Source organism: Anomaloglossus baeobatrachus, chromosome 1 (assembly GCF_048569485.1).
Source record: "Anomaloglossus baeobatrachus isolate aAnoBae1 chromosome 1, aAnoBae1.hap1, whole genome shotgun sequence".
NCBI classification, from domain to species: domain Eukaryota; kingdom Metazoa; phylum Chordata; class Amphibia; order Anura; family Aromobatidae; genus Anomaloglossus; species Anomaloglossus baeobatrachus.
Genome location: NC_134353.1, coordinates 668739111 through 668765157, shown reverse-complemented (window position 1 = coordinate 668765157; position 26047 = coordinate 668739111). Strand labels below are relative to the sequence as shown.

The window sequence follows — 26047 nt, the reverse complement described above, 5'->3', positions numbered from 1 at the left end:
TGTTTACCAGGTTGGGGGACATATTTATTAGGATGCGGGACATATTTACTAGGGAGGGGGCCAGGATGGGGGGACATTAGTTGGGGGACATTTATAACAGGTTGAGGGACATATATAACAGGATGGGAGACATATACCAGGATAGGTGACATACAGTTAGGTCCAGAAATATTTGGACAGTGACACAATTTTCGCGAGTTGGGCTCTGCATGCCACCACATTGGATTTGAAATGAAACCTCTACAACAGAATTCAAGTGCAGATTGTAACGTTTAATTTGAAGGTTTGAACTAAAATATCTGATAGAAATTGTAGGAATTGTACACATTTCTTTACAAACACTCCACATTTTAGGAGGTCAAAAGTAATTGGACAAATAAACCAAACCCAAACAAAATATTTTTATTTTCAATATTTTGTTGCGAATCCTTTGGAGGCAATCACTGCCTTAAGTCTGGAACCCATGGACATCACCAAACGCTGGGTTTCCTCCTTCTTAATGCTTTGCCAGGCCTTTACAGCCGCAGCCTTCAGGTCTTGCTTGTTTGTGGGTCTTTCCGTCTTAAGTCTGGATTTGAGCAAGTGAAATGCATGCTCAATTGGGTTAAGATCTGGTGATTGACTTGGCCATTGCAGAATGTTCCACTTTTTTGCACTCATGAACTCCTGGGTAGCTTTGGCTGTATGCTTGGGGTCATTGTCCATCTGTACTATGAAACGCCGTCCGATCAACTTTGCAGCATTTGGCTGAATCTGGGCTGAAAGTATATCCTGGTACACTTCAGAATTCATCCGGCTACTCTTGTCTGCTGTTATGTCATCAATAAACACAAGTGACCCAGTGCCATTGAAAGCCATGCATGCCCATGCCATCACGTTGCCTCCACCATGTTTTACAGAGGATGTGGTGTGCCTTGGATCATGTGCCGTTCCCTTTCTTCTCCAAACTTTTTTCTTCCCATCATTCTGGTACAGGTTGATCTTTGTCTCATCTGTCCATAGAATACTTTTCCAGAACTCAGCTGGCTTCATGAGGTGTTTTTCTGCAAATTTAACTCTGGCCTGTCTATTTTTGGAATTGATGAATGGTTTGCATCTAGATGTGAACCCTTTGTATTTACTTTCATGGAGTCTTCTCTTTACTGTTGACTTAGAGACAGATACACCTACTTCACTGAGAGTGTTCTGGACTTCAGTTGATGTTGTGAACGGGTTCTTCTTCACCAAAGAAAGTATTCGGCGATCATCCACCACTGTTGTCATCCGTGGACGCCCAGGCCTTTTTGAGTTCCCAAGCTCACCAGTGAATTCCTTTTTTCTCAGAATGTACCCGACTGTTGCTTTTGCTACTCCAAGCATGTCTGCTATCTCTCTGATGGATTTTTTCTTTTTTTTCAGCCTCAGGATGTTCTGCTTCACCTCAATTGAGAGTTCCTTAGACCGCATGTTGTCTGGTCACAGCAACAGCTTCCAAATGCAAAACCACACACCTGTAATCAACCCCAGACCTTTTAACTACTTCATTGATTACAGGTTAACAAGGGAGACACCTTCAGAGTTAATTGCAGCCCTTAGAGTCCCTTGTCCAATTACTTTTGGTCCCTTGAAAAAGAGGAGGCTATGCATTACAGAGCTATGATTCCTAAACTCTTTCTCCGATTTGGATGTGAAAACTCTCATATTGCAGCTGGGAGTGTGCACTTTCAGCCCATATTATATATATAATTGTATTTCTGAACATGTTTTTGTAAACAGCTAAAATAACAAAACTTGTGTCACTGTCCAAATATTTCTGGACCTAACTGTATTTACCAGGATGGGGGACATATTAACTAGGATGGAGAACATACTGTACATACCAGGATGATGGACATATTTACCAGGATGGGGCCTAGGATAGGAGACAAATTACAGGATGGGGACATTTTTACCAGGATGTGGGACAAAAATAGACAGACAAATATACCAGGGTGGGGGACATATATATCAGGATAGGGAACGTTTACCAATATGGGGGACATGCTTACTAGAATGGGGACATATTTACTAGGACGGGGGACATATTTACCAGGAAAGCGTCCAGGATGGGGAACATTAGTCCATAATGAAGTGGTATGGGGGCAACTAGAACAGCTTTATAGGATTCAGAATGGCCCATACATCTGACCAACATGCAGGAGGAGGGGGGCGGTGTTTATGGCACGCCCTAATTTTGCACTGGGGCCCATCGGATTCTAGTTACGCCACTGGACATTACTGTTACTAAAATATTGCACATTCTATATATGGACATAAAAACAGGGAAAATATCTGGACCCAGAATAATTTGGAAAGGTTGATATGTCTCCTCACTGGATAACTGTAAAAAAAAATTGTGACACCAAGTTCTTAGCTTCCACTAAATAATTTGTTTTATTTTGTTTTCATGAGAAATAAAATTGCTGCATATAGGATGGATTTTCTTTTAATAATGACTGCGGAACCTGATGGAACCCATCAGTCGGGTTGTGTTAGGTGCAGTTTGTGTCCTTCAGATTTTAGCTCTGGCAGGGCATTAAAAGAACAAAAACCACATTGCAGATGTAATCAGAAATGGTCCAAAAAATTTGATGGCTATGAAACACAGTAAACATTAAAAAAAAATCAATGTCATAAGGTCATAAAGGGGAAAAGCAGAAAGGTTTGCATTTTACAGTAATAATTTCAGTGATGTAACTCATCTACCACTAGATGGCAGGTTTTGCCCATACCATGCCTTTATATAACTAATAGGAAACTGATGATAATAATAATAATAATAATAATAAGCACAAATTTATACAAAATTACAGCTAAATTTGCTCTATTTTGGTTCATGAGAAATTGATATTTTAAAGCACACCTGCACAAGCCGTTCCATATTGTTAAATGTATTCCACAAGATGTCTAGGGTCATATCCTTAATATGTTGCAGTATGTCCTCCTGGGGTGGCTTGTTACTGTACACCCAACCTTTCAAATGGCCCCAAAGGATAAAATCCAATGGTGTTGAAGTGATCTTGGTGGCAACAGTCTCTAGGAGATAACTCTATCATCAAAGAAGGCTTCAATGTTTGTCATTCTGACAACTGATGTGTGACATGTTGCGCCATCCTGCATTCTAAATTGCTCATCGTCCAGCTGATTGATGAAGGTTTGGAAGATTTCCATGCACACCACTGTTGCCACTGTTGCTTCAAAAAATATGGGGCCATGCGCTGCCTGGAAATGGCACACCAAGCATCAACTTTTTCTGGATAAAGCAACATCTCATGAAGTGTGTGCGTGTTGTCAGCTACTAAAATACAGGCTGACATAGCCACATAGGTTAAACAAGACTATAGTTGTTAAGCGTGGACTTAAGGAAGGTCCGGCTTGGGGCAAGATACACAACAAACAGGGGTTTCACCACAACAAACAAGGGGTACACCGGGGACATTTTAACATTGGTGGGCTCTGGTGGTAGGAATGGGGATGATAGGACACCTCTTGCACTCACATGCAGCTGTACCCTATTTTGCTAGCCAGTCTCTGTACAGGTTCCTCCGAGCAGGATACCTGAAGTCCTGGGAGACCCTATAATAACCCTGGCTAGTGAGCTGGTAGGTGAGGATCGCTAGTCCCACCACTGCACTAATATAACAAGAGAGAAAGGTACGACAGACAGGGGAAACAACAAAAGGATAAAGCCAACTTTACGGCTGCAGTCAGACACCAGGACTGCAGCATTCACGGCTTCACACAACAAGGGCTCCAGCAGCTCCTTCCACTTTGACGCTTAGATTTAGTATGAATCAGAATAACTAAAGCCCTCTACTGCGAGATGTGGCCATAGATAGGGGAAGGGAGTAGTCAGCAACCGGAAGCACCTGAGGCCAGGAGTCAGAAGCTGCTGAAAAGTAAAACTGACATTAACTCTTCTAGCACCAAAGGACAGGGAATGATGTTTAATGTGAGGAGTCTCAGATGGCAAAGTGAGACTCTGGCCCAGATCCTGTCACAAGTCTCTAGAAGCAGAGAGACGACAGTGACAATGGTCCAATCAGTTTTCATTTACAGCATTGAAGGACTGGAACCACTGACAATAGCAAATTATTTTCTCTTGATTGGGCCACTTCAATTCCTGAACAAAAGTGACTGAACACAACCTTTTTCAGCCATTCATAGAATACGACATGCCTGTTTCCTGGGAAAGCCTGTGCAACAATTTATGTGGAGATGCCAGAAGTTGCTGTTGCACATCTTGTTTACTCAGACATTTTCAGACATCCTCCATCATTCCTATCCAGCAATGTTCCTGTACATTCCAGCTTATTCATCAATGAAAGAATACACAGTTTAGACTTTAGATGGTCGATTTTGAGCGCCAACTTCGTTAGAAACTCACTTTGGCACCTCTTTAAGGACTCAGTTTTCCAATAAGTTTTCACAATGAAAACAACCTCTTCCAAACTGTATATGTACATTGTTATCAAATGAAGAATTAATTCGACAGGAGTGAAATGCAAGCACAAATAAACTAAGGACGCGCAGAAAGGTGTGCAGCAAGTCTATCTCATAGTGGAGACGATCAGAGGGGCAACAAGTCGGCAAGACCACTCAGCTCGAGGATGTTTCTCGTTCATTTCACTTTCACTTCTCATGAACATGTATGTACGGTCCAAAGTTCAGTAGGGTTGATCATTTCTTTTAGAAGTTACAGCAAATTTTCCGGGTAAAGTAGTGAGTGAATCACCCTGTATTTAAAAACACGTAATGACTATAAAAACAAAGCTTTATCTCATCAGAAAAAAGTCTTGAATTTCCCTACAGCAATTGGTAACATCTCTACTAGTTTTGGGTAGGGAATGGGTTTATAGTACCATCCCCTTTGATCTACTGCAGTGAAGGAGATCATGCAGTGTTGGACATACCATCTGTGCAACCTGTGGAGCTGAACAGAAGCCCAAGAGATAAGGCGTCCACATCTACCTCCAAAGTGGGAGGAATTGTGCATTATGATTAGAGTTGAGCGCGGTTCGCGGTTCGAGGTTCTCCAGTTCTAGGCTCGAGTGATTTTGGGGGCTGTTCGAGATCGAACTAGAACTCGAGCTTTTTGCAAAAGCTCGATAGTTCTAGATATGTTCGAGAACGGTTCTAGCAGCAAAAAGCAGGGCTTTTTACAGCTACAGTGTGCAGGAGCCATCGCTGGCAGCCTGCCAGAAGCTGGTAACCAAGATAAACATCGGGTATCCAAGCAAAGCGCTTTGGTTAGTAACCCGATGTTTATCCTAGTTACGTGCAGGAAGCCCACACTTCCCCGCTCAGCTCGCTCCACCCCCTCCTGCCCGCAGCATGTACACATACATACACACACACACACACACACACACACACACACACGGTCCCGCTCGGCTTACCTGCGGTGATGAAGTCCCGCCATCCCGACCTCAGCGCTGTCACTGTCCTCCATGGCCGCCGCTTGTCACATCACCTTCTCTTGCTTCCGACCCGAGACTGACTAGCGGTGACGTCACGGGCCTCTCGCGATACTTGGTGTGAAGGCGCCGCGGCCGGTCATTGAACTCAGTGACAGGGGCTGTCAGTGTGCAGGAGATCAGCGCAGGTAATGTACCTCGCTGACAGCAGCACTTGTCATGCCCTGCAGTGACCTGGGCTGACCCATTGATGTTAGCTCAGGTCACTGCACTGCTCTCCCAGCCAATGGTGAACATTCTGCTCTTCATTGACTGGGACAGTGTGGATCGTCATGGCAACCCCTTGGATTACACCAGACCTGGATTTGTTTTTCATTGTAATAAATTGGTTAAAGAGGGAATGTTTTGGGGAGTGTTTTTTCAAATAAAAATGTGTTTGTCGTCTATTTTTTTTTTATTACTGACTGGGTTGGTGATGTCGGGTATCTGATAGACGCCTGACCTCACCAACCCCAGGGCTTGATGCCAGGTGACATTACACATCTGGTATTAACCCCATATATTACCCCGTTTGCCACCGCACCAGGGCGCGGGATGAGCTGGGGCGAAGCACCAGGATTGGCGCATGCGCCACTTCTGGGGCGGCTGCGGCCTGCTATTTTTAGGCTGGGGAGAGTCCAATAACCATGGACCTCCCTAGTCTGAGAATATCAGGCCCCAGCTGTCTGCTTTACCTTGGCTGGTGATCCAATTTTAGGGGACCCCTACGTGTTTTTTTTTTTAATTATTTATTTAATTTAAAATAACAGCGTGGGGTGCCCTCAGTTTTGGATTACCAGCCAAGGTGAGGTTGCCAGCTGTGGTCTGCAGGCTGCAGCCGTCTGCTTTACCCTAGCTGGCTACAAAACTAGGGGGAACCCTACGTCATTTTTTTTTTTCATTTTTTTGGCTAAATACAAAGCTAAGTACCCGTTAGTGCCACATGAAAGGCACCAAAGGGTGCTCCACTTTTTCTCCATTTTTTTCTCCATTTTTTCTCCACTTTTTCTCCACTTTTTCTCGACTTTTTCTCGACTTTTTCTCCACTTTTTCTCCATTTTTTTTCTCCACTTTTTCTCCACTTTTTCTCCACTTTTTCTCCACTTTTTCTCCACTTTTTCTCCACTTTTTCTCCACTTTTTCTCCACTTTATATCCACTTTTTCCCACTTTTTCTCCACTTTTTCTCCACTTTTTCTCCACTTTTTCTCCTTTTTCTTCACTTTTTCTCCACTTTTTCTCCACTTTTTCTCGACTTATTCTCCTTTTTTTCTCCACTTTTTCTCCACTTTTTTCTCCACTTTTTCTCCACTTTTTCTCCACTTTTTCCCACTTTATATCCACTTTTTCCCACTTTTTCTTCACTTTTTCTCCACTTTTTCTCCACTTTTTCTCCACTTTTTCTCCTTTTTCTTCACTTTTTCTCCACTTTTTCTCCACTTTTTCTCGACTTATTCTCCTTTTTTTCTCCACTTTTTCTCCACTTTTTTCTCCACTTTTTCTCCACTTTTTCTCCACTTTTTCCCACTTTTTCTTCACTTTTTCTCCACTTTTTCTCCACTTTTTCTCCACTTTTTCTCCACTTTTTCTCCATTTTTTCTCCACTTTTTCTCCATTTTTTCTCCACTTTTTCTCCACTTTTTCTCCATTTTTTTCTCCATTTTTTCTCCACTTTTTTCTCCATTTTTTTCTCCACTTTTTCTCCACTTTTTTCTCCACTTTTTTTCCACTTTTTCTCCACTTTTTCTCCACTTTTTCTTCACTTTTTCTCCACTTTTTCTCCACTTTTTCTCCATTTTTTTCTCCACTTTTTCTCCACTTTTTCTCCACTTTTTCTCCACTTTATATCCACTTTTTCCCACTTTTTCTTCACTTTTTCTCCACTTTTTCTCCACTATTTCTCCACTTTTTCTCCTTTTTCTTCACTTTTTCTCCACTTTTTCTCCACTTTTTCTCGACTTTTTCTCGACTTATTCTCTTTTTTTTCTCCACTTTTTCTCCACTTTTTCTCCACTTTTTTCTCCACTTTTTTCTCCACTTTTTCTCCACTTTTTCCCACTTTTTCTTCACTTTTTCTCCACTTTTTCTCCACTTTTTCTCCACTTTTTCTCCATTTTTTTCTCCATTTTTTCTCCACTTTTTCTCCACTTTTTCTCCACTTTTTCTCCACTTTTTCTCCATTTTTTTCTCCACTTTTTCTCCACTTTTTCTCCACTTTTTCTCCACTTTTTCTCCACTTTTTCTCCACTTTTTCTCCATTTTTTTCTCCACTTTTTCTCCACTTTTTCTCCACTTTTTCTCCACTTTTTCTCCATTTTTTTCTCCACTTTTTTTCCACTTTTTCTCCACTTTTTTCTCCACTTTTTTCTCCACTTTTTTCTCCACTTTTTTCTCCACTTTTTTCTCCACTTTTTTCTCCACTTTTTTCTCCACTTTTTTCTCCACTTTTTCTCCACTTTTTCTCCACTTTTTCTCCACTTTTTCTCCACTTTTTCTCCACTTTTTCTCCACTTTTTCTCCACTTTTTCTCCCCTTTTTCTTCACTTTTTCTTCACTTTTTCTCCACTTTTTCTCCACTTTTTCTCCACTTTTTCTCCATTTTTTCTCCACTTTTTCTCCACTTTTTCTTCACTTTTTCTCCACTTTTTCTCCATTTTTTTTCTCCACTTTTTCTCCACTTTTTCTCCATTTTTTTCTCCATTTTTTCTCCACTTTTTTCTCCATTTTTTTCTCCACTTTTTCTCCACTTTTTTCTCCACTTTTTTTCCACTTTTTCTCCACTTTTTCTCCACTTTTTCTCCACTTTTTCTCCACTTTTTCTTCACTTTTTCTCCACTTTTTCTCCACTTTTTCTCCACTTTTTCTCCACTTTTTCTCCACTTTTTCTCCACTTTTTCTCCACTTTTTCTCCACTTTTTCTCCACTTTATATCCACTTTATATCCACTTTTTCCCACTTTTTCTTCACTTTTTCTCCACTTTTTCTCCACTTTTTCTCCACTTTTTCTCCTTTTTCTTCACTTTTTCTCCACTTTTTCTCCACTTTTTCTCGACTTTTTCTCGACTTATTCTCTTTTTTTTCTCCACTTTTTCTCCACTTTTTCTCCACTTTTTTCTCCACTTTTTTCTCCACTTTTTCTCCACTTTTTCTCCACTTTTTCTCCATTTTTTTTCTCCACTTTTTCTCCACTTTTTCTCCACTTTTTCTCCACTTTTTCTCCACTTTTTCTCCATTTTTTTCTCCACTTTTTTCTCCACTTTTTTCTCCACTTTTTTCTCCACTTTTTTCTCCACTTTTTTCTCCACTTTTTCTCCACTTTTTCTCCATTTTTTTTCTCCACTTTTTCTCCACTTTTTCTCCACTTTTTCTCCACTTTTTCTCCACTTTTTCTCCACTTTTTCTCCACTTTTTCTCCACTTTTTCTCCACTTTTTTCTCCACTTTTTTCTCCACTTTTTCTCGACTTTTTCTCTACTTTTTCTCTACTTTTTCTCCATTTTTTTCTCCAGTTTTTCTCCATTTTTTTCTCCATTTTTTCTCCACTTTTTCTCCACTTTTTCTCCATTTTTTTCTCCACTTTTTCTCCATTTTTTTCTCCATTTTTTTCTCCACTTTTTCTCCACTTTTTCTCCACTTTTTCTCCACTTTTTTCTCCACTTTTTCTCCACTTTTTCTCCACTTTTTCTCCACTTTTTCTCCATTTTTTCTCCACTTTTTCTCCATTTTTTTCTCCACTTTTTCTCCACTTTTTCTCCACTTTTTCTCCACTTTTTCTCCACTTTTTCTCCATTTTTTCTCCACTTTTTCTCCATTTTTTTCTCCACTTTTTCTCCACTTTTTCTCCACTTTTTCTCCATTTTTTCTCCACTTTTTCTCCATTTTTTCTCCACTTTTTCTCCATTTTTTTCTCCACTTTTTCTCCACTTTTTCTCCACTTTTTCTCCATTTTTTTCTCCACTTTTTCTCCACTTTTTCTCCATTTTTTTCTCCACTTTTTCTCCACTTTTTCTCCACTTTTTCTCCACTTTTTCTCCACTTTTTCTCCACTTTTTCTCCACTTTTTCTCCACTTTTTCTCCACTTTTTCTCCACTTTTTCTCCACTTTTTCTCCACTTTTTCTCCACTTTTTCTCCACTTTTTCTCCACTTTTTCTCCACTTATTCTCCACTTATTCTCCACTTTTTCTCCACTTTTTCTTCACTTTTTCTCCACTTTTTCTCCATTTTTTCTCCACTTTTTCTCCATTTTTTTCTCCACTTTTTCTCCACTTTTTCTCCACTTTTTCTTCACTTTTTCTCCACTTTTTCTCCATTTTTTTCTCTATTTTTTCTCCACTTTTTCTCCACTTTTTCTCCACTTTTTCTCCACTTTTTCTCCATTTTTTTCTCCACTTTTTCTCCACTTTTTCTCCATTTTTTTCTCCACTTTTTCTCCACTTTTTCTCCACTTTTTCTCTGTTCTTTTTCTATGGTCAGTCTACCCATTAGCTCTGCCATGCATACTGTAGCTCTACACCTACTGCACATGTTACTTTATGATTGACATCTCTTTCGTACCAGAGCTGTCTAAGCCTACTCTGACCCCATATTTGTCATTACTATATTGTCCTTGTACTGTATTATGACATTTGTATCATGTGTTTCATTTCTTGCTGTGTTGCAATTTTTTTGCTGCATCCCAATTGTACCACTACATTGTTCGAGTTTATGTTATTGTTCTCTCACTCTTATGTGATACTGATTATTGTCATTTTTCATGATTACAAGAAGATAAGTCCAATCTGACGAAGGCTGAGGCCGAAACGTCATTTGTAACTTGTTTTGGACAAAAACATATATGCTTATGAAAAAAAAATTTTCTTAATACGGACCAATAAAGAGTGATTTTGCATTACTATCCGTTGTGACTTACTGACTTAGTCTGGGAGATTTAGAGTGCCGAGGTTACTATCTATTATTACCTCTGAGCACCTATATACCAGTGAGCAGAGCTTCCTCTACAGTAGTTCTCCTGATTAGGCATGCCCTTACCTCATGAGCAGGGCATTGCAGCTTTGGTAGCAACCATTACGACATGGACTCTGCTGCTGTGGACCCGGGGAGAGTGAGTGCAGATTCATTGCACCCACACTCCTCACATGAAGGGTCCGCACTCCTAGAAAATGGGGGATACGTTCCCTGAGTGTCTCCCCCCCATATTCTAGACGGTCCAGAGTCGTCGTGGGACCCCTTTATTTTTTTTCTTACAATAAATTGGTGAAAGAGGAAATGTTTTGGGGACTGTTTTTTCAAATAAATTTCTTTTGTCGATTTTTTTTTTTTTTTGTTAGTACTGACAGTTTATGATGTTGGGTATCTAATAGACGCCATGACATCACAAACTGCTGGGCTTGATCTCAGGTGACTTTACAGCTAGTATCAACCCGATTTATTACCCCGTTTGCCACTGCACCAGGGCACGGGATGAGCTGGGGTGAAGCGCCAGGATTGGTGCATCTAGTGGATGTGCCACGTCTGGGGTGCCTGCGGCCTGCTATTTTTAGACTGTGAAGGCCCAATAACTATGGACCTTCCCACCCTGAGAATACCAGACCACAGCTGTCCGCTTTACCTTGGCTGGTGATCCAATTTGGGGGGGGCCCTACTTTTATTGTGTAATTATTAATATTTATAAAATAATTAAAAAAAAATATATATATGGGCTCCCGCTGCATTTTTTGTATTGCTAGCTAAGGGTAATCCAAGCAGCTACTGGCTGCTAACCCCCACTGCTTGGTGTTACCTTCACTGGCAATGGAAAATCCAGGGAAGCATTTTTTATTTTTTTTGCCAAAAAACTACAAAAAAAAGGACGTGAGCTTTGCCATATTTTTGTATGCTAGCCAGGTATAGCAGGCAGGTGCTGGAAGAGTTGGATACAGCGCCAGAAGATGGCGCTTCTATGAAAGTGCCATTTTCTGAGGCGGCTGCAGACTGCAATTCGCAGCAGTGGGGCCCAGAAAGCTCAGGCCAACCTGTGCTGCGGATTCCAATCCCCAGCTGCCTAGTTGTACCTGGCTGGACACAAAAATGGGGCGAAGCTGTCTGTATGGAGAGCAGACAGCAGCTGCAGAACTACAAGGCTCAGCATACTCCATCCAGGACTGTATGCAGAAGTTTTTTGCCCACCAAAAAAATGACGTGGGCTTCGCCATATTTTTGTATGCTAGCCAGGTACAGCAGGCAGCCACGGGCTGCCCCCAACCCCCAGTTGCCTATTTGTACCCGGCTGGGAACCAAAAATATAGGGAAGCCCATTTTTTTTTAATTATTTCACTTATTTCATGAAATAATTAAAAAACAAATGACGTGGGCTTCGCCTCATTTTTGTGTCCAGCCGGGTACAACTAGGCAGCTGGGGATTGGAATCCGCAGCACAGGTTAGCCCGAGGTTTCTTGGCGCCTCTGCTGCGGATTTCAGTCCGCAGCCGTCCCAGAAAATGGCGCTCTCATAGAAGCGCCATCATCTGGCGCTGTATTCAACTCTTCCAACAGCCCTGGAGCCGGGTGGCTTGTTGGGTAATCATGAGTTAATACTGGCTTTGTTTTACTAGCCAGTATTAAGCCAGAGATTCTTAATGTCAGGCACGTTTGACCTGGCCATTAAGAATCTACAATAAAGGGTTAAAAAAAGACACCACACAGAGAAAAAATACTTTAATAGAAATAAATACACAGACACATTAGAGACTCCATCTTTATTACCCCCTGTCAGCCCTCCACGATCCTGCTCTTCTGTCTTCTTTCTTTCTAGTGTAGTAGTAGTGACGATTGTAGTGATGATAAGGTTCACCAGCTCATCACTTGGGGCTGGGGAACCTCATCCTCACTACAGTCCTCACTACAATCGGGAAGCAGCGTGCAGCCTTCACTCCGTGAGTGATCAGTGCTGGCTGTCAGCGGTAACAGCGGTAGCGCTGACAGACGCGTTACCATAGCAACGGTGCTCTCGGAGCTGCGGTTAGCGGTGACGTCACCGCTAACTGCGTTGCTATGGCAACGGTGATCTCCGTTAATGACCGGCTGTGTCAGCCGGTCCCTAACGGAACGGGGAGTCGACCGTGTGCTAGAGCATGTCGCCGGTACACGGCGATACACATATGTGCACCGTGTACCGGAGAGATGCACTCGCAGGTCCTACATGACGCGTCATAGTCATGTGACCAGTCTGTAGCCAATGAGATAATAGCCACGTGACTGGTCACATGGCTATTTTGACGTCACGATAGGTCCTGCTTCTCTGCTGGCAGTGCCGTCACCGGGAGGATTCAGCGATCATCGGATGGAATAGCGGCAGGAGACAGAGTGCAGAAGGGATCGCGAGGACCGGTAAGTGTTATGGCAATGTTTATTAACTGTTTGTGTACATTTATAATGCATTTTTATGTGATTGTGATTGCCTCCCATTATAGCCTATTGGCTCGAGTTCGGTTCGTCGAACGTTCGACGAACCGAACTCGAACGGGACCCCCGTTCGGCAAACCGACCTCGAGCCGAACCGCAACCGGTTCGCTCATCTCTAATTATGATGAGCTATTGGACTGTAAAAGGCCCACATCTTATTCTTGCACAGGGGCACTTTTCTGTCTATTTCCGCTCTTGGGTTCATAGCTTACATTCCTGGTGTATTAGGATATTAAAGTGGTTATATCCCTCATAATCTAGGTCACTGAGGTGGTTTGGTATTACATCCAGAGTAATTTAGGTCAGTAAATGTAATAAAGTTAGCGACATAGCTAAAGGCAGTAATAGGAGCACTTCCGATCATATGCACTATGAAGTCAGATGTATGTGTCCTGGCCTCAGAGAGGTCTAGTGCGCATGACCGGAAGTACCGGGACTTCTGATCATGCGCATTGACCCTAAGCCTGGCGTTCTGAGGCGGTAACAACAGACGCAGGTACTTGTGTCACCAGTGATGACGCTGGGCAATGGGCATTAAATATCATTTTCTCATGCCACTGTGGGCGTGCTTACATGCTAAGAGTGCGGAATGAGCACAAGAACTATCGCCCTTGCGACTAGTCCCTGGCCTCATTAGCATATCATAAAGGATCTTTAGAAATACTTTTTCTAAAGATCTCTTTATCTATGCTACTAGATACAGGGACTGTTAGTTAGGGACTAGAAATACATGTATGCACCCAGAACTGCTCGTGGTTCTGGGTGTATAGGTGGACCTAACAGGTTCACTTTAATGAAAACAAATAATCAAATCACATCTTCTTTTATTTACACCATGTACCAATCACCATGAATAGTTTGATCACTGTGTTGTGAGGGTCATTATGATTACAGAAATACAGACAATGTCCATGTTATTTGCTGATTTGTGATGTTTATTAATTTTTAAAAAAAATCGCAATGTCATTAGTGTAATTATTATTTTTTAGTAATTTTATAGGAAGAAAAAAATGACTTTTATTCTCTGTCTAGAATACAGGAACATACAAAAATAATGATATATACAATGTATCTCTATGTTCCATTATAATCTGCCTGTGAAGTCAGAGCTTGAAATGCAGATACACCATTTTCCCAGTGATGCCACTGGAGACTATATTTCATGGCCTTAGCTCTTCCTTGCAATTATAGAGGTTGTGGATTCAAGACCCATGGAGACTTGCAAAAAGTTAGATTTTTGCAATTAAACAAAAAATTACATTTTTTAAATTATTTTATTTTTTTTGTAATTTTATAAGAACAAAAAAATCTGACTTTCTTTACTTCTAGAATACAGGGACATAGAAATACACTGCTATGTACAGATGTACCGGTTTCACTGACTGGAATATACCTCAAGTATACCAAATTCTCCTATAATCTTAGCTCTGTGGCTTTTAGTTAGAGCTGATGCCTGCAAACATAGAGGTTGTAAGTTCAATTCTCAGGGAGATCAGAGAGGCTACAGAGCAAGCGAAAAGAGTTAGCAAGTCGGGACAAAGCCCCGACGTGCTGGGACAAAGGGATCGACCCCTCAAATCGGTCCAGCTGAATCTGGGACAGTTGGCAGGGCAGGAGAAAAAGGAATACTATGGTAGACAGATAGACAAGCCACCCTATGGTTGGAGTGGTCCTCCTCCCTCCTTGAGCCCTTGTGCAGCTGAAGAGTACAGGCTGTATATCTACCCCAGGTCTCGTAATCTCACCTGTTCTGTCCTTTGAGGAGTAATTGATCTGCAGTATTTCCGCACCAAGTTTCTCATGCAAATTTTATGCAGTAATTCTGAGGTCTGTAGCAAAGAAGGAAAACTTTCACCAAAAGTATTTTGGAAATAACAATAATAAAAAAAACATTTTTTTCCCCTTATGACATAAAGGAGTATCCATCTTAAACAAGTGATGATATTTGATAGGTAATGATAAGTTCCTGGGACCCTCCACAAACTCTGAGCTAAAAGGAGACACAGCATTACAATTTCCTCCAATTTTTTCCCAGCACAGCAGAGTTCCAATCATCCATATGGACAGGAGAATTCAGCGCATATCTTAGAAATTGTCATGGCTCAACTCTAGGGCTTGATGGGTGACCTCTCGTTGTGTGGTCAATGTCTAAAGGGTGCTTTACATGCTGCGACATCGCTAACGATATATTGTCAGGGGCACGGTGTTTGTGATGCACAGCGTCGTTAGCAACATCGCTGCGTGTGACAGGAGCGACGATCAACGATTGCAAAAACGTCAAAAATCGTTGATCGTTGACACGTCGCTCCTTTTCATATCATTGGTGGTGCATGCCGCTGGTTGTTCGTCGTTCCTGCGGCATCACACACGCTATGTGTGACACCGCAGGAACGACGGCAATGAGGAAGGAAGGAGGTGGGCGGCATGTTCCAACTGCTCATCTCCGCCCCTCCGCTTCTATTGGACGGCTGCCGTGTGACGTTGCTGTGACGCCGCACGAACCGCCCCCTTAGAAGGCAGGCGGTTCGCCGGCCACAACGACGTTGCAGGGAAGGTAAGTTCCTGTGAAGGGTGTAAGCGATGTTGTGCGCCACGGGCAGCAATTTGCCCGTGACGCACAACCGGATACGCTCGCTAGCAATATCGATAGCGATATCGCAGCGTGTAAAGTGCCCTTAACTCTGTTGGACCACAGCCAGTTTAGTCTCGGTCAAACTGCTGTTAATATTCTTGTCTTTCCTTTCTTTGCTTTGACTTTCTGTTTTATTTCTATTCAGGTGTGTTCATTTCACTGTTTTGTTTGCCCTATCATATTTTTGGAGGGGGTATTTATACTCACCATGCACATGCCTTCAGTGCTGGCTATGTTCCAAGGTTGATGGATGTTTGGATAATCTCACTTGATTTTCCCTACGGTTCATTTATGTTTAATTTAAGATTTGGAAGGGTTCCACTTATTCCATAAGTCTCTGGGTTTCTTTCATTTTCCTCTGACTTCCTTGGACAACTGTGTGGACACGTCTTTAGCCCTGTGTCTCTCCCTCTGCCTGTGTTAACTTCTTTTATATTTATTGGTGTTTTGTATTACACTTGGTTTATAGTTTAGTGTGCAGTTAAGGACACTCGAGGTTTGTTCATCCCCTGTGAGTGGAAGGGCTCAGTCGTAAAAGAAATAAGCCATCACTTTATAAGATCAAAAAACTCCTTTTTTGAGTTCAGTTTCCCTATGCTGTTATTTTTTTTTTTTAAAATGAGGTGCCCTGTATAACACAAAGGAGTCTACATATTAATTGTCACCTATTTTACAGTCCCTGTGGTCCATGTTTCATATAGCTGTTTGCTGTGTGCAGCATGTCCTTGAAATAACTTTTTTCATCGACTCTCTAAAGAATGGGTGGGGAATCGCCCAATGCCAGCAACAGGATGTACTATATTGGCGAAGTTGATGCGTTCTGCCCTCCCGTCGCACTGATTAAGAGAAATCCAGCGTCTTCTATGTGATATATAAGCCCCAGTGTCTCCTATGTGATGTATATGCCCCAGCTTGAGTGTATCCAATGTGATCTATACACTGACGAGAAAAAGGGTAATAGTGTTTTGAACTGCTGTTTGTCATGCCAGAACTGATACACCTTGTAATTAGACGACTTGATGACTCCAATATTTTGTCTGCACGTCCACCACTTGACTTTTGAATGGATGGATAAATATCATTTTGTATTCTTCGAACTGTCATGGAACTCACATGATGCCGCTTGGCAATTTTCTTGGCTGTGGGACTGCTGTCGATGAGCTGGAGGAGGTTGTTTATTTTTTCTTGGAAAATCTTCTTCATAGCATCTCCTCTATTCGAACCAGTGACCTTTTGCTTGGGAATAACACATTGAGCTATTCAGGAATGTGAGAACAGGTTGTAATTTGTAGTACACAGGAAGAAAAATATTTTTCTACCACCAGGAGCAAAACACTAACAATGCATTGACATGACAAGAATCTGCATAACTAATCATATGCTAAATAGTTCCACGTAAAATTCATGTATGAGATAGCCAAGATGTTTATCTATAAAATGAAGGTAGTCTCATGTTCGAAGCTGTAGTGGATGATGAGATATTGAGCTTCAAAATCAAAAGTTCAAAACATTGTTACCCTTATGCTCATCAGTGTATACTCCAGTGTCTGTCTCCAGTGTCAAGTAAATGATGCAGCCCCAGTGTCTCCAATATGATGTATATGCTCCAGTCCAGTATTGACTATATGATGTATAAGCCCCAGTGTCTCTTATATGATATATGTTCACAAGCCCGTGTCTCCTATGTGATATATATGCTGCAGCCCCAGCATCTCAATTGTCATGTATATGCTCGATCCACAGCGTCTCCTATATACTGTATAAAATCTAGTCCCAGTGTCTCCTATGTGATGTATATGCTCCAACCCCAGTGTAACCCATGTGATGTATAGGCTCCAGCCCCAGTGTCTTCTATGTAATGTACAGTATATACAGCAGCATTAGTATTTCTTATGTGATGTTTATACAGCAGTCTCAAAGTTTCCTATGTGATTTATATACAGTAGTCTTGGTGTCTCCTATGGGATGTATATACAGCAATATTGGTGTCTCCTATGTGATATATATACAGCAGCCTTGGGGTCTCCTATGTGATGTGTATATATAGCAGTCTTAGTGTATCTTATGTGATGTATACAGCAGTCTCAGAGTCTCCTATGTGATGTATATACTGCAGACACCCCACTGTTGAATTCTATAAATGTGACATAAGCAATAGTGAATTTCCCACTTTGAGGAGATATGCAGTTTAATATGCTGTGAGTTCTTACAAAACGTATCGCGAAGAGTTGACTGCGCTCTACAATGACTAATGCAAACCTGGAAAAGTAGTTGCAAATAGCAACATCATCAATACCACTTAACCTTATATGTCTCACCGAAGAGAAGTAGCTCTAGCCATCACATTAGAGTGAATTCTAGTTCATAGTTTTATATTGCCCCCAAATGACATTATAAAAAAAACATATGGCCTTTGGCAGAAAAGAGGTTTCCCACCCCTGAAGGCTCATCTTAAGAATATGTCTATATTTTTATAATTTTTTTTTCTTACCTTTGTCATAGCATTTGGTGGTTGTAACCATGTCTTGTCAAGGACATTTTTAGGCACGTGGTCCTTCAGTTTCACAAGGTAGTTGTAATGCATCATACAAATGAAATTTTTATTTTTATCACTTGACTTTTTATTACGGTTTATGAAGCCACTTATGAATCTAAAAATTAAGAAAATGTCTATTTAGAAAGTTTACTATGTTGCATGAAGCTGATGCATGCCGTTACAAATTGGTTTAAAACAGAATTTTAACCTCAATATGCTGCCATATTTAAGGGCAAGATATTATAGGTACAGGTCTTCTATCCTATTAAAGGGAACCTGTCACCGGTTTTTCGGCCAATAAGCTGCCGCAACCACCAGTGGGCTCTTATATACCGCATTCTAACATGCTGTATATAAGAGCCCAGGCCGCTGTGTACAACATAAAAAACACTTTATAATACTCACCTAAACCGGTCGCTGCAGTGTATGTGGCTTACATGGGCGTCTTCGTCCTCCGGTGCCTGCGCTGCCTGTTTCGGCCATCTTTGTCGCCACCTCTGTCGTCCTACTGAAGCCACGGTGCATGACGCATCCAACGTCATACACACTCGCCATCATTCAGGTCCTGAGCAGGCGCACTTTGATCTGCCCTGAGCAGTGCAGATGAAAGTATTGTAGTGCGTATGCGCGGGACCGGCGAATGTGTATGACGTAGACGCGTCATGCACACAGGCTTCAGAAGGAGGACGAAGATGGCCGAAAGAGGCGATGCCGGCATCGGATGACGAAGACGCCCATCTGAGCCACATCCACCGCAGCGACCAGTTTAGGTGAGTATTATAAAGTGTTTTTTTATGTTGTACACAGCGACCTGGGCTCTTATATACAGCATGTTAGAATGCTGTATATAAGAGCCCACTGGTGGTTGCCACAGCTTATAGGCCGAAAAAACGGTTACACGTTCCCTTTAAGTAAAACTGCTCAAAACATTATGGCAGTTTGACTAATAAAAGTGCTGGCCTCTGTATTCATGAGACGATCACTTTCCCTGTGCTGCAAAAAGACCAGTGGCGCCGATCTTTGATGTAAGTATTACTTTTTTTTCTATTTTCTCTGGGCCAATTAATAAGGGGTTGTCCAGTAGTAGAAGCCCCAATAAAATACCACGTTTTATTACAGATGAGCGAATCATTTGAATTTTTTTATTTGCCAGAGTTTTGACATTCTTTTTATTTTCAGTGAATAAATTTGCACAAATTTCAATACTGTAAAGCCTGTAATTGTTCATAAAATGCACATGGGGACGAGAAGAGGCCGAAAAAGAACCTCACTGACCATAAGAGCTTGCACTCTACAGAAGGGAGAGGTCCAAGCTGACCATAAGAATTAACACTCTGCAGAAGAGAGAAAACCTTACTGACCCTTAGGCACCATGTTTTTGTGCCACAAGGTGCAGTCTTGTGGTGAAACTGCAAATTTTATGAAATTCAACTTAAAGTTGATCCATCGTGATGGTGAATCAATCTGCTCATCTCCAGTTTTATGCCAGCTCTTTGATAAATTCAACAACACACAATATACAATCATGCAGTTTCTTACTTTCGTATTACTTGGGCAGCCCATGCCCGCTTCTTGGCAGCCTTGCGAGCCATAGCTCCTCTCCACTGTGATTCCAGTCTGATAGCTAGAGATAATAGAAATGGTTAGATAAAGTGACAATTATATTGTACATATCCAGAAATTATAATTCTAAAGCGGTAAATTTGTCACAGAGTTACCTGCAGTACCCATGGATTAATTATCTGAACAGCCTTATTGTTTCCTATAGGCAATAGTCCAACTAAAACCATAAAAGTATCAATAAATATAGTTCTTAAAAAGATATTGTCATCCAAAAAACTTTCGATGTGTTGCAGAAGCATAGCAAAATTTTTCATTAATGAAGGTCAAAGTCCTGAGAGCAAGGACATAGCTACGAGGAGCTGCTGCTAAGTCTTAGGCTTTACATACATACATTTTCACTGGAAAAGAGAAAAGAGATAGCAACCACCCATCAACCCTGATGATTGAGCTATCCCTCTGCCACTCTGGTAACATAAAAGCCACATGGTAGATGGCGGCCCTTAGACAGACTTCCATTGCGGTCTAGGATATTACAATTATGTCTCAAATTAAGACCACTACTATTTGCTAAAATTAAGGGTATAACCACTTTGAGCACTGTCCATTGTCTCTGTTGTACATGTTTTATACAGTTGTGCTCAAAAGTTTACATTCCCTGGCAGAATTTTTTTTTTTCTTTCTTGGCCATTTTTCAGAGAATATCAATGATAATACAAAAACTTTTTTCCCACTCTTTCCACTCACTTTTTGTTATTGTCAAACTACTGTGTTTTCTCTTTTTAAATCATAATGACAACCAAAAACATCCAAATGACCCTGATCAAAACTTTACATACCCTGGTGATTTTGGCCTGATAACATGCACAGAAATTGACACAAATGGGTTTGAATGGCTAATAAAGGTCCTCACCTATGACCTGTTTGCTTGTAATAAGTGTGTTTGTATAAAAGCTGAATGAGTTTCTAGGATCCAGACAAACTCTTTCATCCAGCCACTGACGTTTTTGGATTGTGAGTCATGGGGAAAGCAATTGTCAATGGACCTATAGGAAAAGATAGTTGAACTGTATAAAACAGGAAAGGGATACAAAAATATATCCAAGGAATTTAATGTCAGTCAGCAGTGTTCAAACTGTGATTAACAAATGGAAAATCAGGGGCACTGTAAAAACTAAACCAAGATCAGGTAGACTAACAAAAATGTCGGCCACATCTGCCATGAAAATTTTTGGGATGCAAAGAAAAACCCATAAATAACATCAGCTGAAACACAAGACTCACTGAAAACTAGCGGTGTGGCCGTTTCAAGATGCACAATAAGGAGGCACTTGAAGAAAAATGGACTGCATGTTCAAGGCGCCAGAAAAAAGTCATTACTGCGCAAATGCCTCAAAGTATCTTGCCTACAATATGCCAAGCAGCAGAGACAAGCCTCCAAACTTCTGGAACAAGATAATTTGGAGTGATGAGACCAAAATCGAACTTTTTGGCTATAACCATAAACGTTACATTAGGAGAGGTGTCAACAAGGCCTATGATGAAAGGAACACCATTCCTACTATAAAGCACGGAGGTGGATCACTGATGATGTGGGGATGTGTGAGCTACAAAGGCACAGGAAACTTGTTCAAAGTTGAAGGAAAGATGAATGCAGCAAGATATCAAATACTGGAGGCAAATTTGCAGTCATCAGCCTGGAAGCTGCGCATGGGATGTACTTGGACGTTCTAACATAACAACGATCCAAAACACAAAGCCAAGTCGACCTGTCATTAGCTACAGCAGAACAAAGTTCTGGAGTGGCTATCTCAGTCTCCTGACCTCAATATCATTGAGCCACAGTGGGGAGAACTCAAGTGTGTAGTTCATGCAAGAAAGCCCAGGAGTTTAAAGGAACTGGAGGCTTTTTGCCAAGAAGAATGGGCAGCTTTACCATCTGAGAAAATAAAGATCCTCATCCACAGCTACCACAAAAGACTTCAAGCTGTCATTGATCATTGATGTTAGATGGGGCAATACACGGTATTAAGAACTGGTGTATGTGAACTTTTGATCAGGGTCATTTGGATGGTTTTGGTTGTCGTTATGATTTAAAAAGAGAATACACAGTAGTTTTACAATAAATGGCTTCACCCAACCACTAACCATGAGTGACAAAAAAGTTTCATTCATATTCTCTGAAAAAAGACCAAGGAAGCAAAAAACATCTGCTGGAGTATGCAAACATTTGAGCACAAATGTATTTGCTTTTTAGGGAAAGCTATTTATGAAGATTCAAAACCCTACAAGTTGTTCAGAGAAATTACAGAGAAACACATGTAAAAAGTCTACAAAGCACATTGAGGCCTGTTTATCATGCTAAATGTGCTTTCATTAATTGCACCACACTTCTTATATGTGTTTTTGGCATGACATGACAGATTTTTGAAAACTGACTATCTAAACCTCAATGGCTTCATTTTAGACAGATTTTATGATTTTGGTTTATGGGAATTTATAAATCTAGTATGTTTTTACACAGTCTAGGGTACGTTTACATTTTTTGGTTGGCTTTCTTTGTGCCAGTAAGGTGTGCCACAATTCTGGCCCATTTTTTAGCTCATGGTGTTGGACAATAGTCTGTGGGCCCAATTCATCAAAGCTTTAAAAAGTCGCAAAATTTAAGCACAACTTGGCGTGGCACCTAAACTTTGCGACTTTTGGCGCTTTCTTGCTAGTCTCTCCCAGATCCAACAAAATAGACACAGCTGGGGTGCGGAGGGGGTGGGACACCACACCTTAACTAAATTATGATTAGCTGTGGCTTTCCATAAGCAAGAAATCTCACCCCCGTACCTGAATGGATCAAGACTTCTGGCATCAGACACTGCTGATTCATGAACAGGCATGCACCTCTTCATATTCAGGAGCGTCTGACTCAAGCATACCCTCTCATCAAAACTGGCATGAACAAGGTTAACTTCCCACAATGAGTGTTTGATTTTTGCTGTTCAAAAAAAGTACAGCGCCTTACAGTTCCATCAAAGTTGATGGAATTTGTAGAAATCTCATGCCTACTGTGCTATTTTTTCTGCACAGTGTGAACTGATCTGCCTGTGTGTTTGAAATCTGTAACATGTTCATTTCTCTTGTGATTACATTGAGATTTATGTGATGGTTTTCCCACACAAAATTGCATTGGATGTGGAAAATCTGGAGGTAAAAAACAAAAATGCATTATAAGGCCGGGTATACATATCCGGCTTTTCGCCGGTTTGACGGATGCGGCACACGCTAGTACAGTGTATACAGTACACTGGCAGCGCAACAAGCGCCAGTCACAAGCTGTCATGTGACCGGAGCATGTGACCCGGAAGTTGCGGCGCTGCCACTGTACTGTATCATACTGTACTGGCATGCGCCGAATCCGGCAAACCGGCGAAAAGCCGGATATGTGTACCCGGCCTAAGTGCATTTGTGCTGTGGAAATGCACTAAAAACGCATGTAAACCACACATGGCTGTATCAATAAAGTTTTGCCGAAGACAAATAACAAGAAGTGTCAAAAACAAAGCAACTTTATTTAAAACATAGATAAGTGTGAACAATTTCCATTGCCAAATGGGTGCTGCTGTAAAGCAGGGGTGGGGAACCTTTTTTCTGCCGGGGGCCATTTAGAAATCTCTGCCAACCTTCGGGGGCCGCACAAAATAATCAATGTGAAAATGAACCGACTATATTTGGTCAAACAATTAACTCACCCCTATTGTGGTAGCTTGAGCGGCTTCTGTTTGGTGCGGCTGTGATGTTCGGCGATACTTATGCTGTTCCACAACTGCTTTTCCAGATTTGTCAAGGTCTGAAGCGCAGTCAACTCTTTGTGATAATGAGATTGGTAGACCATATACATCACATAACACACGCAGGGACTGGTGTATATAAATCACAAGAGACACATACATGACTGAAGGGGCTGTTGGCATATACATCACATAGGAGACGCTGGAACTGCTGTATATACATTACATAGGAGATGCTGGAACTGCTGTATATACATCACATAGGAGACGCTAGAACTGCTGTATATACAAATCACATAGGAGACGCTGTGACTGCTGTATATACATCACAGGAGACACCTACATCACAGGAGACACTGGGGGCACATACATCATATGTCCTTCCTGTGATGTATATGCGCCCAGCCCCTTCTGTGAAGTATATGCTCCCAGTCCTTCCTGTGAGGTATATGCTCCCAGCCCTTTCTGTGATTTATATGCCCCCAGCCCTTCTTGTGATATATATGCCCACAGCCTTTCCTGTGATATGTATGACTCCAGCATCTCCAATGTGCTGTATATGCCCCGAGCATCATACACATCACAGGAAACGCTGGGGGCATAGACATGACAGGAGGGGCTGGGGAACAGACATTCATAGGTCACTGGGAGGCATAAGCATTGCAGGGTGGCACATACATCACTAGGTGGGCACAGACATCACTAGGTGGGCACAGACATCACTAGGTGGGCACAGACATCATTAAGAGGCACATATATCACTCTGGGGGCACACACATCACTAGGGGGGCACATACAGTACTGGGCAGCCACAGGCATCACTAGGGGGGCACAGACAGTACTGGGCAGCTACAGACATCACTAGGGGGGCACAGGCATCATTAGGAGGCACATACATCACAGGAGGGCACACACATCACTAGGGGGGACACAGAGACTACTGGGCGGCTTCACACACCACTAGGGGGGCACAGGCATCACTAAGTGGGCACAGGCATCACTAGGGGGGCACAAACATCACTAGGGGGGACACAGGCATCACTAAGGGAGGGGTAACAGACATCACTATGGGAGGGGTAAAAGACATCACTATGGGAGGGGTAACAAGTATTACTGAGGGGGGGCACAGGCATCACTGAGGGAGGGCACAGGGGGGCACGGACAGCATTTGCAGAGCAAAGACATTACTAAGAGGTACACAGCACTGGGGGTGGTACACATCACTGGGGGCTGCACACAGAACTGGAGGGAGAATGCTGCACTGGAGAAGGGGAGGAGAGCGAGCACACGGAGCTGGAAAGCGGGCGGCACACGGAGCTGGAAAGCGGAAGGCACACAGAGCTGGAAAGTGGGAGGCACATGGAGCTGGAAAGCGGGAGGCACAAGGAGCTGGAAAGCGGGAGGCACACGGAGCTGGAAAGCTGGAGGCACACGGCGCTGGAAAGTGGGAGGCACATGGAGCTGGAAAGCGGGAGGCACACGGCGCTGGAAAGCGAGAGGCACACGGCACTGGAAAGTGGGAGGTACACGGAGCTGGAAAGCTGGAGGCACACGGAGCTGGAAAGTGGGAGGCACACGGAGCCGGAGAGCGGGCACACAATGCTGGAAGCAGTGAAACTGTTTTGGGATGGAAGCGCAGAGCGCTAAACAAGCCCACAAAGTCCTGAGCATGCTGGCACCTGCCAGCGAGAGAGCTCATTGGTGCACGCAAGCAGCACATGTGGGAACTTAAAGGGTCAGCGGCCGGTAAGACCGCGGCAGCAGCCAGAGCACTACCACCCCCGGGAATCCGCCCGGGGGCCGCAGAAAAGGTCATGGCGGGCCGCATGCGGCTCGCGGGCCGGAGGTTCCCCACCCCTGCTGTAAAGGAATGTCTGCCATTTCCAAGTGTGTGAAGTTTATGAAAACTCAATCCTCAATCACAGTCTGTGAAAACATTTTTTTCATGCTCACCATAAAAACCCTGAATGACTACGATCAACAATTTTGGAGCAGATACCAAATAAATGTTACAATAGATTTCAGAAACTAGAATCCTATTGGATTTTCAAATTGTCTACTTTATCCCTTGAAGGTTTCAATGAATGTATGGAAAATACAAAGCAATAACTAACTTCCATTAATGTAGTGAGCTTCTAGCAAAAATCCAATATATTATTTGATTTTATCTGTTTTTAATTTGTACACCGTGTGCAGAATTATTAGGCAAGTTGTATTTTAGGGGATTTTTTTTTATTATTGATCAACAACTATGTTCTCAATCAACCCAAAAGACTGATAAATATCAAAGCTTAATACTTTTGGAAGTCAGAGTGGGTTTTTTTTAGATTTGGCTATCTTAGGAGGATATCTGTTTGTGCAGGTAACTATTACTGTGCAGAATTATTAGGCAACTTAATAAAAAAACAAGTATATTTCCATCTCACTTGTTTATTTTCACCAGGTAAACCAATATAACTGCACAAAATTTAGAAATAAACATTTCTGACATGCAAAAACAAACCCCCCAAAAAATAGTGACCAATATAGCCACCTTTCTTTATGATGACACTCAACAGCCTACCATCCATAGATTCTGCCAGTTGCTTGATCTGTTTACAATCAACATTGTGTGCAGCAGCCA

At 42.0% G+C, this 26047-nt stretch overlaps 1 protein-coding gene across 1 annotated transcript in view; it reads right to left on the bottom strand.

The window, feature by feature from the left end:
* Positions 1–26047, bottom strand: part of MYO1H (myosin IH) — a 234293-nt gene that overhangs the window by 42489 nt on the left and 165757 nt on the right. Inside the window, exons 23-25 of the mRNA XM_075320032.1 lie at positions 19622–19706; positions 18038–18197; positions 14660–14743 (exon numbers count right to left, since the gene is read on the bottom strand). Of these exons, the coding sequence (XP_075176147.1) occupies positions 14660–14743; positions 18038–18197; positions 19622–19706 (329 nt within the window). The remainder of the gene's footprint in view (positions 1–14659; positions 14744–18037; positions 18198–19621; positions 19707–26047) is intronic.